The 12,098-nt window shown below is 27.4% G+C and overlaps 1 protein-coding gene across 2 annotated transcripts; it reads right to left on the bottom strand.

Annotated features, from left to right (window-relative positions):
• Positions 1–6,131: 6,131 nt before the first annotated feature.
• LOC113872837 (cyclin-dependent kinase inhibitor 4) lies at positions 6,132–8,837 on the bottom strand. Of its 2 annotated transcripts, none has more exons than XM_027510677.1 (3): positions 8,270–8,837; positions 6,827–7,030; positions 6,132–6,726 (listed from the first exon to the last, which is right to left on the bottom strand). In XM_027510677.1, exons 1-3 carry the CDS (start codon positions 8,677–8,679, stop codon positions 6,657–6,659), a joined length of 684 nt encoding a protein of 227 aa, XP_027366478.1. In that variant the 5' UTR covers positions 8,680–8,837; the 3' UTR covers positions 6,132–6,656. The 2 variants fall into 2 exon arrangements, with proteins under 2 accessions (XP_027366478.1, XP_027366477.1); XM_027510676.1 differs by having other exon boundaries at positions 6,241–6,726; positions 6,827–7,033; positions 8,270–8,836.
• Positions 8,838–12,098: the final 3,261 nt, after the last annotated feature.

Here is a 12,098-nt window from a genome sequence, read left to right as displayed (position 1 = left end):
TTACATTACTAGAATATCTTATGAATGTTGGTGAGATGCAAATTAATGATATGGGTGTTGTAGAGAACTAGGTGATGAGAATATTGAAGTGGTTGAGGTTAAAGTGAAACACATAGAAAAGGACTAACCAATAGATATTTATAATAAGGATAAATCCATTGTAAAAAAGGGGGAAGAGAGTTAGAGAAAAAAAAAAGCAAAAGAAATGAATTCTAATGAAAAATTTGAAGTTGATTCTCAATTTGAGGTTAGGTCAAGTTTTGCTAATCCAAGAATATTTGCTGCAAGTAGGGATGACTTTGATTTTGATGAAGAGTAAATTAGTAAATATTGCAAGTTGATGTAAGGTCTAATGAGGAGAAAGATGAAAACAAATTTAATTTATCTATAATTTCATCAAAGATGTGTGACAACAAATGAGAGTTAAGCGTTTTATTTGCATTTAGATAAGACTTTAAAGAGGCTATTTAAATGTATGTTATTCACTCTGGTGAAAATATAAAGATCTAAAAGAATGATAATGAGAGAGTGAGGGTGGTATACAAAGGTGAATGCAAGTGAATAACATTTTTTGTCAAATTACTGAGAGAAGACACTTTGCAATAATAGTGGATGAACATACATGCAATAGGAAGTATAGGGTTAAGTTGTTAAATGCAAGTTGGTTGCGTAAAAAATTACAAGATGGTGTAAGAGATAATTCAAATATAAAGTTGAATGACATTAAGGATAAAATACAAAAAAAGTGGAATATTGGAATGTCAAAGTCTAAAGCATAAAGAGTTTTGAGGAAAGTAATGGACCTTGTTGATGTGTCTTTTAAAAATAAATATAAAAAATTATATGATTATTACTGTAAAATGTTAAGATCAAATCTTTATTCAACTATAAAGTTTACAGTTGAACAACTTAGTCATGTAATTGAGGAAGATGCAAACCCCTCAAGACAATTTTTTTCACTCTTTACAGACTTTATGTTTGTTTTGGTGTTTGTCAAGGAGATTTTTTCTTGAGTACAAACCAATCATAGAATTAGATGGTTGTTTTCTCAAGGGATATTATGGTGGACATATTTTGGTTGTTGTAAGGAAGTTTTTCAATGACCAAATGTTACCAATTCAATTGTGGAAGGAGAAAACAAAGACTCATGGCAATAGTTCTTGCACCTATTGATTTCTTATTTCGGAGGTATAAGAGTTTGCATGACATTGACCTTTACATATGATTAACAGAAAGAATGACCATTACATGTTCTATTGTTTCATTTTTTTAATTAATTACATTTTTTTAAACTAGTGTGTTGGACACTAACTTTATGTTTGATTTTAAGGATTATTGTTAGCTATTGAGAAGTTATTACTTGAAGTAGAATAAAGGTTCTATGTTAAGTATCTGTATAGTAATTTTAGAAAAGTATTTTTAGGTAAACAATTAAAAGAGTTTATATAAAAGACAACAAATATAACTTATCCACAAAGAGTGTGAAAAATACATGAAAGAAATGAGAAACATTAATAAAGAGACATACAAACACCTCCCAAAAAATTTTCTTAAGATATTGAAGTTAGTTAAAGTTTTGTTTTGTTTTTTTTTTTCCAATCAAAGACTTGTGTTGCTGTAAACAATATCTTTGAAACTTTTAATAGTGCAATAATAAAACTTGGACAAAAGCTAATTGTGACTATGATGGAAGAGATAATGGTTTATCTAATAGAAATGTAGGTTGTGAATAGAAAGAATGTCATATTGTTAAATGAATTTATACTACCAAATATGTTGAAAAAGTTACAAAAACTTCAAGTTAAATCAAGATGATGGTTGAGTAGGTAATACTTTTATCATACTTTAATTTATGCAGTTGGTTTATTTTAGGTCTCAGATTATTTTTATGGATTTATTTTAATCCTATAACTATATCACAACTAATCTTAACAATCATTTAATTTAATACTCAAATTACAACTTAGTCCTCTCTTTTCTATTTTCAAGGTGACTTGGTCATCATATTTTTTACGATAGACATATCAATATGGTTAAAGATAGTTTTCTGGTGAACCTTAGAGCAAAAAAATGTTCATGCAAACTATGAATGCCTACTTGAATACCTTACTCTTATTCTATTACTTACATGAATCATGTTAATCTCATTCATAGAAATTATATTTCTATTTATTATAGTAAATAACATTATGCAACAGTGTATCAGTTTATTATATATCTAATAAATAGAATGAATTTGTGAGAATCTACTAACTATTCTAATATCTTCTTGTCACCCTTCCACATTCTATTTTTATTGTCACTATGGTTATCTCAACCACCCAATTAAAACCATCTCACCAAACTCACTCGTCATCTTAATCAAGATTCGCCTAATTTGATAGATGTTTAAAAAAAAATCATATAATACCAAGATTAGTTTGTTTCCATTTAAAAAAATTTTATTTGAAACTTACCGAATTCAAACAGGGCTCACCCTTAACTATTAATAGCATGGACCAAAATGTAAATGAAAAAAAAATTAAACATAATAAAACTTTCATATAAAAACCAAAATATAATTTTTTTTTAAGTAAAAAGAATGAAATATAGAGACTAAATATTATAAATATTACCAAATTTTTTTGTGATAAATATTACCAACTTTAAATCAAGTTTTTTACTTGAAAACTATAACTATTTAGAAAACTAATTATTGACTAGCAAATCGGAAAACAACTCTTAGGGGTTTTCATTAACAACAGAGAGGATGATTCTGATAAATGTTAAAATTGATCATTTACCAACAACTAGCACAAATTTATTACCGTTTTAACTTTCTAGCTGGCATTGGAAGGTTTTGCTTTCATATGTGATTGAGAGCATTTAACTAGAATGACTATACAGACTCTAGAAATTCAACCCATATGTATTGTTGAAAAAACATCGAAATATCCACGAGACTTCTGGAAAGTGATTGACAATATAAGGATTACTTCTTGAATTGGTATATGTGGTTGTCTATTAAAACCTTGGTCACATGATTCGGAGCAATTGAGAGTAATTCACTGAATGACACATCAATATAAGAAGCACAAACTTGGAACGTCAATGAACAACAACAATAATTGAAACAAAATAGATCACAGACTATCTCATTCGAATAGAAATCAATTGATTTACAATTTGAACAAAATAAAATGAGAAAAGTTATTTGTAAATGATTAAAAGCATGTGAGAAATAATAGACGTTGTTTCGTTTTTCACTTGATGGGGTTTCTATAGAATAAAATCATGGAGAATCAAATATATTCAGTGTTAGGGCCTTTGAGAACAAAAACGTGGCAAGGCAAGATGGTTATGACCAGCGGTGCCACAATCCACGGATGGCAAAGTTGTCGCGTGTAATTGACCATTATAGATTTTGACAATTTTTATCATGATAAAATTTATTTAAATTTGTTAAATATTTTAAAATTCATTATAATTATAATTTTTACTTAAAATATATATCATTTGTATATTTTGAATATTAAAGATTCTAACGGTAATTTTTTAAAGTGACTGTAATTTTCTTGCATTTGTTGTGGTCAGATTTAAATTTGTAAGTTTGATTCGTGCTAAGATCAAGGCGAGTGGTATGCCCGGATTGTCTGCGCCAGTAAACAAACGTTTTGAGGCTGATTCTCTTTTGCGTATTGTGTCCATGACTAGTGTGCTGAGCACCTTGAGCAGTGTACTGTATGTAGCAGTTTCACGGTTGGATGTCATGAAGCTGTTAATTAATTGTTAAAATAATCAATTTTATTTTATAATTTCACCAAATTTGAATTTTGATATGTTACTATTTTATATATCAATCCTTGTAATTTTAATATCAGAATATAATAACTATTGAAAATGAACTATATTTAATATTGCTCTTATTTATTTTTTTGTTAAAAATATTTTAAAAAACCATATTAATAAAAAATAAGAGTGGCGATAAATATGTTCCTAAAACTAAGTTACAGATTAAATAAATTGTACAGATAATTTTTAATATAAATTACTATTTTTAATAATATTAAATATTATAATTTTTAATTAAAATTTATCATATATAATTTTTATATGGTGGAATATTATAAATATTAAAAAATGAGTATAAAATATTACTTATTATTATCTAAAAGTATAGGCCTACAAGGAGAAATTACTTCATTTGAGTTAATTTTTGTGTACTTATTTTATCTGCATAACTTTGTAAAAAAAAAAAAAAACAGAGAATCACGTGTAAAAGATAACAGCAAGGGTTCTGTTGAAAAGTTTCTATTAGAACATTATTCCTTCTCTTCTTTACCCAATTTCTAACTAAAATTTTCTTGCTCTCAAAATTAAAATTTAAGACTAACTGTTGGCATAATTTTCTTTTTCACTCTTTATGTTGACATTCAAAAGGATATCATATTAGCATTATTAAATGAACAACAGGATCCTCCATTTGGATACCCAATGTGTCTTACTCATTCCCCATAGGGTCAAAGGAGGAATCATTGGGAGTTTGTTTCATTGTCAAGTGTCTTCTGTGGTTGAGCAAATCATGAATGCTCTTTTGAATTTACATATAATCTGTACTCACATTTTTTTGCAAAAAGAGGAGTTTTCTTTGGGAATTGCAGATACCTTAGTTACCTCCAGTAGCCAGTACCTTCTCTACAGATCCACCACCCACCACCATAACAACAACCACCACCATTATTCCATGCCAATAACAAAGTTTCCACCACCCTGGTGGAGTGTGAAGAATCACTTATTTTCAAGTGGACTTGGGTACCCCAATTTTTTTTTAGCTAAATTTTGTTGTGCTTACATACCAAAAAATGGTTTTATACAGTTATATAATATATCATCTGTTATTCAGTAAATTTTATATTTTACTTATTTGAAACTTATTAATATAATAACACAATACTCATTAACTTATTAAGTAAAATATTTTTTAATATTTATTATCTAATTATATATTATTATATCAATTTTTTAATTTTTGTATTAATTATTTTAAAAGTTATATTGATATTACATTTTAATTAATTAATAATATAAAATATTTTACATCTTTATTAAATTTAAACTTAATATCCTAATTACTCTGTTTTATTAATGACAGTAGTTTGCATTCCTTGTTCTTCTGCTCGGTGGAAAACTTTTCGTTTTGGCTTGACTCTTAAACTTTTCACTCGATTGCCTATTTGAAATTTTATAGCATTCAGTAGCAGAGAAAACTATGATTCCGAAGTGATAAAACCCATCATGAAATTTTTTTGTTGGCACTTATAAGCATGCCTTTATTAAAGGAATGAGCCAATGAGGCAATAACGGGCACCATATGTATTATATGCTCCTTAATGATGTGCATACTTTAGAAAGTAATAATTAAAAATTGAAAATTGTTTTTTTTAAATAAAAAAATATATTTTTAGCACATATGTGAATTAAATGAGACTAATCAAATTTATAAAACAAGAAAAAAAGAAAGTAAACAAACTGTTTTAACCTACAGGTTAGTATCTTCGATCAGTACAATTGGAAACACAGATGTTGTTGTTGGCGACCTAGCATGATGTTTATATATAAATAATTTATATATTTGTGTACAAATTTGCACATGTTAAATTTTATTAATTAGCTACGCATTTCAATTAATTAAAAAAATTACACACTTTTTTCAATCTTATTTATTATTCATTATTTTTAACAATTTAAAAATATATAATTAATAAGGTTTATCTTGTGCGATTGAAGCTTAAAAATTTCAAGCAAATAAATCTCAAGTTAAAACTTTAAAAATAATTAGTTAAAATTTTAAACACTTAATTTGCAACTTCTCAATCCAAAAGCAAACCTCCTAGACTGTTGTTACTGGGAAAGAACTTGACCAAAACAATTTTCGGTCCTGCTGTAAGTTTTAGGTTAAGGGTCGAAATTGTTATAGCAATCTCAATCTGGCAGGTATCATTTTCAAATCTGTAAATGTTTCCCAGCAGTGTCAGGTGCTTAATAAAAGTTATCCAGTCAGTTGCGGTAATATGATAACAGAGAAGACAAAACATTTCACGGTTAAAGTTGCCCCACCACTATCCGACGCTTAAAAGACCAGCAGATTTTAGCAATATTACTACAGCCCACAAAAACAGCTGGTATCATCTAAAAAACAAATGAAAGATTCAGTGTCTCGTGGAAACAATGCCAATATTTCGAAGAGCAGAACACAGATGACAAAGGAAGTGCCAGACATTTTCATGGGGGAATCTGGTCTTTATTTCTAAAAGTTTGTTCAAGTTCCATCAGTACAAGTATAGACAAGGAAAAGTAAAATACAAGAACAAAAGAAAACCTAAATAAATTCCTGTACCTCATACTGACCTAATTTGGCTTATCCCTAATCCTACAACCTACAGCCCATTTCCTTGCCCCCCATGACATGATCTGTTAGACAAAGGACTTTGATTTGTATTGTTGTGTAATCATCACCTCTGTAAAGTTACAGACCATTAGTCTACACATTTTGAAACTCCTACTTTCTTTACAAGTAAATAGAAGGTGATGGAAAAGGGAAATAACACCACCACTGCTTCAACAAATTCTAACCCTGCTACTTCAAAGATGACTTGATGGAACACTAAGCTAGCCTTCTAAGATTTCAACTTTTCCCATTCATAACGCCCAGGGAGTGGCTTCTCATTCACAGGATCGAAGTTGTACCTGCAATACCCATGTGTGAAATAAATAAATTAGTTTATCAAGATTTCAATAGACATTGAAGTTCAGCAAAAAAGAAGTAAGTCAAAGCACTGAAGCATACTTCTCAATGAACTGCCTTTGCTGAGTCGCTTCAATTTCAGCAAAGAATTCATCCATTTCATGTGCAGTTGGGATTAGCCTTCTAGCTGCATGCTCAGTTCTTCGTTGAGCTTCAGCCGAACAAGTAGGCCTGGTAGTTGAACCAGGAGTCCTGACAATATCTGGGTCCCTTATCAAACTGCAAGGTGTGGATTCCCTGGTGCTTCTGCTGCAAATAACAAATATAGGAATATTACTGTAAACAATAATAAATTGCAAAAGCATGAAAGAATTTTAGTGGCAAAAAGTACACAAAAACAAAACAATATTCAGACCCAAAATGGTTAAAATAAGAATGCTAAAAAAATTCAAGGCCGACCTGCACAACATTTAAAGCCAAAGAACTATCAAATCCATTTCAAATTCATGGTACATATGCGGATTCAGATATAAGAAATATTCAAGACGTATATACCCATGCTTAAACTATGGGAAATTTGCAGGAAAAGGGAGATTGAACAAGATTTTCTCTTCTTTTTATAGTTTATACAGAGTTCATCATTCTCTCTAAAAAAAAAAAGGAATGATTCCTAAATATATGAGTTGAGAGATTCCACTGTTGAGTTTTATCAACTCATTTCAATTGTAATAATAATTATTATCATATACAAATCGGGTAGCACATGAACAAAGAAATTAGTGAAATATTTTCACTAAGTAAAAAATCAAATTGAGAAAAAAAAAGGATGAAATTTCTGACAAGCTATCATATCAATACTCCCTGCTAATAAAGTAACAGCAACAAAAGCAGGCTAAAAAATTTGATTTATTCCCGTAAACATATATCGGATATTATTTTCTAATTAAAATCTTCAAACCAACGGAAAGCATATTCAGTAAATGAACAAATAAAAAGAAAATGGTCAAAATGACATCTTGATATAAGAAACATGTGAAAAGCTAGTAGGAGAAGAAAACAAAACATCTTTCTCCAGTGAATCCTAAATCAGGGGGAAAAATGATAGAAGACAATGAAGAAGATGGTTTTTTGATAAACAAAATCTAGTTCAAAATTTCCACGGCATGCATAACTGATGAAGATCTCAATTCGTTTTACAATAAAAAGACACACAAAAAAAAAAAAACCGACAAATGTCTAAAGGAAAGAAAAGTTGTGAAGCAAATCCTTATACCATTTAAAAAGGAACGGCAACACCGTTAAAGTTTACCACATTCAATCATCTTCCGGACTAATATTGGGGGAAAAGACCGAACTAGATTGTAGTGAACAAAGCCACCAATTTTTATAATTGATCATAAAAACTTCGTCTTTTAAAACATGATTAACTTAACCAAACAAAGCATAAAAAATCAACAAATTAAATCAGAAAACTCGTTTTCAGCTTCATTTGTTTGAAAATCGAAAGGAATCAAATCAAATTTCAGAAAAGAAAAGAAGACTCACCTCTCTCTACCTTCAAAATCCAAAACATTTTCTCCGAAGGAAGCTTCTTGACCCTCGACGTTCTCATGCAGAATATTCTCTTCCTTGTGTTGAAGATTACGAGGGGATAGAGCATCATTTTCCAAAGCTAGTCCGAGCCCGGGACGGTTAGGGGTTGAGGACTTAGGGTTTGGCTGTTTGGAACGCTTAGAAGAATGGTTTGAAATCGGAGGCTTGTGAAGGCGACGACTCCGAAGCTGAAGGTAGGAATCGGAGGTGGGAGAGCCTTGGGGTTGAGGATGAGAATTTTGGAGAGCTAGGGTTTTGGCGCGGGTTCGAACCCCCATGTAGGAGGTGGTAGTGTTGTTGGTGGTGGACTCCACCAGAGGCAGTTCTCCTTTTGGTTTCGCTTTCTTCATGTATTTCCCCATCGAACAAGCACCCACCTCCACAGCTCACCACGGAACAACGAAGCGTTGATAGTGGAAAACAACGGCGGCACAAGACCAAGACGAATGGTTTTTCCGGTTGTGTTGTTTTGTTTCGAGCAAGGGAGAGAGAAAGAGAAGGAACGGTGAAAGTTGTAGGAAATGGAAAAAGAGAATATTTATGGAATTTATATTATTAATTTATTATTATATCTTTAGTGTTTAATTAATGTTAGTGTAAATAGTAGGCAGGGGTGGGATGGGATGAGATTGGTAATAGATAATTCAAAATTTATTATTAATATTTTTTTCAATAAGCATTCATCTTCCATAAATAAAAAGCGGTACGTGTAAAATTGTAAAATTACTTATTTTGTGTTAATTTAACAATTTGAATTTGCACCAGATGGTAAAATAAGAGATTTCTGTAGATAATGGTAAGTATAGGTAGGTACTTAGGGGTGGGTATTTTCGGAAATTTGCTTGGACTTTTTGGAACAACTTACTTTTTTTTGTTGGTTTATTTGAAAAAATGTCCTTTCAAAATTTTATCAATGCAATTAAGATGCATATAGGAAAATAGTTAAGTTAGTTTATTCAATTAATTTTTATTTTGTAAGAATTTATAGATACATTTAATTATGAATTTATAAATTAATTAAAATTTATTCTGATATTCAAATATAAATTCCTATAGTATTAAAAAAGTTAAGTTTTGTAATAATTATTTTAAAATATATAATAAATTTTAATTAATTAAAGGTATTATTTATATTAAAAAATTATAATCCATTTTCATGAATACAGATAAACTTTATGAGAGGTCTACCAAATGTCACCAAAATTTATTTGTTTTTAGTAATTATTATAGAATATGGAATTCTAAAAGAAATAATGACTCATATAAATTGTCGTGGGTAAATTATAGACGAAAATCACCCACATGGTTGTTGTGTTGCCATTTTTTTGCTATTCTCATATGGCTCTTGGCCATTCTTTTATTCTGTTTTAAAATTCTCTTATCACAAATCTCTTTTTTTTTCATTTTAAAACATAATAATAATAATAATAATAATAATATCTCTTACTTGTATTTTTTAAAATGTCTAAATTAAAATGTATTTGAAAAACAATATACTAAAATATATAAGCCAAAATAATGGTTTAATGTTTTCATAAAATTAAAAATGATAATCTTTGATAAAATTATATCATATTTAAAATAAATAAATAAGTAGCTGAACTACAGTGTATACAGAACGGCCACAAGTCAGTTTGATGAAAATGATACTTAAATAGACCAAAATCGAATGAATTGGGTTGATTTTTTTTTTATGAAAACTAATTCAAAATATGGTAGTTTAGATTAAGTAATTAAGTAAATTTAAAAAAATAAGTAAACTTTTGTAATTTAAAAATATAATATTTAAAATATAAACAGTGTAATTTTTTTTTTTATCAAATGCATTATATAATATCTAAAAATGTATTTTATACATGCAACAGTTGAGCCAAAGTTCATTGGACTGTCAAAAGCGTGATCCATCCATTGTTTTTTTTTTTAAATGATTATAGATATTTACCTAAATTGCCTTGTTAATTTTTATTAGTTTTTACTTGAATTAATCTCTGAAATTGCTATCGATATTGAACCACTATGTCAAACCTTTACAATGGAGGTTGAAGAACCTGACTTTAAAATGTCAAATTAGGACTTAATTACTTCACCTAGTTATGCTTGATTAAGAGATGCATTTTTTTTATATACTACATTATTTTGTTTGAATGTAATAAAATATTTTTTATATATAAAAACATATTAGAAAAAATTAACTTACATGACTTTAAAATATTATAAGATATTTGTTTGAATGACTTTAAAAATTTTTTTTACCGTATCATAATTCGAGAAGTATACGAGCATATAAATAGTCATTTACTTATCTGTGTAAATTTTTAATTTTATAAATCTTCAAAAGAAATTGATATTACTTTCCTTTATATCTATTAATTTTTTTAAGTTCTCATTTCTTATTTATTCTCCCTAAAAACATGAATAACAATTTAATTAATAATAATTTCTCACAATAGTTAACTTAAAATTTCAATCATTATTCATAAATTGTATTATAAGATCAAACATAAAAAAACATTTATTAAAATACTAATTTTTATCTAATTTTTATAATTTATATTAAAATTAATTAATTTTTAAAGATTTTTTATTAAAACATGTCTAATATGTTATTTATTAAAAGAAAACACTAACACGTGGGATACTGTTTTCTCACTTAAGGAAAAGAAAAACACGCTATTATATTGTTTTCTTGATAGTTTAATTTATTTATGACTTTACGTCTTTAATTTTAATTATTCTCATTTTATTCTTTCAATTTTTATCTATCTAAAGTAAGTAGTTTGTCTTAAAATATGATTAATAATTATATGTATAACATATTATTATTTATATAAATTAATAAAAAAAATTAAAAATTAAATAGGCATAATAAATAATATATAAAATATAATAAAAAAATTTATTTAATATATTTTTTGTTTATAAATCTACATGAATGAATTCTAAAACATGTTTTTATTATATTTTTACATTATTAAATAAAATTTTAGGATGAATATTTTACTTTAAATAAATTTAAAAATATATAAAAATTAGATATAAATAATTAAAAAATAAAAGAACTAAAATTGTACTTAAATTAAACTTTTAGACTTAAAAGTACGACTAACATAAACTTAAGCTAGGACTAGTAGCATAAACAATTTAGTCATATTTTGGAAAAAAAGAAAAAAATTACTCATTTTAGAGTCAGCAACTGCATTAAATTAATTTCACGAAAATTCAACTTGTCTACCGTTTGTCTTTATATTTCAAGCGCAATAACTATTGATAGGCCTTCTCTCTTTCTCTCAGTATCAAAATACGATTCTAGAAATTACAAAATTTAGGTTTATTTGTGTATTCATATTATTTATTAATTAAATTTAACATTCATTTAATAATTTATGACAATATTAAATATAAAATGTTATTAGGAGAATGTTTTAGTTTAAATAAGTAAACAGTACTAATAATGTTTATAGAACAACATCTATGTTTACTCTTAAAAAAATAAAAATATCAAATTTTTTTTTTTTTGTAATTTAGTTACAGACAAAAATAAAAAAAGTTACTAAATAAATTAAAACTAATGTCTTTAATAATATATAATAAAAAATAGTTTTTATTAACAAATAAAATATTTAATACTATCACATCATTTACTTCATTCATCTCGAATACAAACAAAAAATAATTAAATAACGTTAATATAAATTTAAAATCAAGTGAAAATAATCCCACCGTTTAATTTACGTGTTTTAGTGATAAAAAAATATAAATTTTTAAATTTATTTTAATATAT

Source organism: Abrus precatorius, unplaced genomic scaffold (genome assembly GCF_003935025.1).
Source record: "Abrus precatorius isolate BTA unplaced genomic scaffold, Abrus_2018 Scaffold7, whole genome shotgun sequence".
NCBI lineage: Eukaryota > Viridiplantae > Streptophyta > Magnoliopsida > Fabales > Fabaceae > Abrus > Abrus precatorius.
The sequence above is the reverse complement of the archived record's forward strand: the minus strand, read 5'-3'. Positions and strand labels throughout refer to the sequence as shown.

Bases quoted from the DNA above. Each gene is read 5' to 3' on its own strand.
- LOC113872837 (XM_027510676.1), bottom strand. From the start codon at position 8,679: ATGGGGAAATACATGAAGAAAGCGAAACCAAAAGGAGAACTGCCTCTG. The intron at 7,034-8,269 runs GTGAGTCTTCTT...TGTTATTTGCAG, and splicing joins GATTTTGAAGGTAGAGAGAG to CAGAAGCACCAGGGAATCCA. The intron at 6,727-6,826 runs GTATGCTTCAGT...TGGGTATTGCAG, and splicing joins CAAAGGCAGTTCATTGAGAA to GTACAACTTCGATCCTGTGA.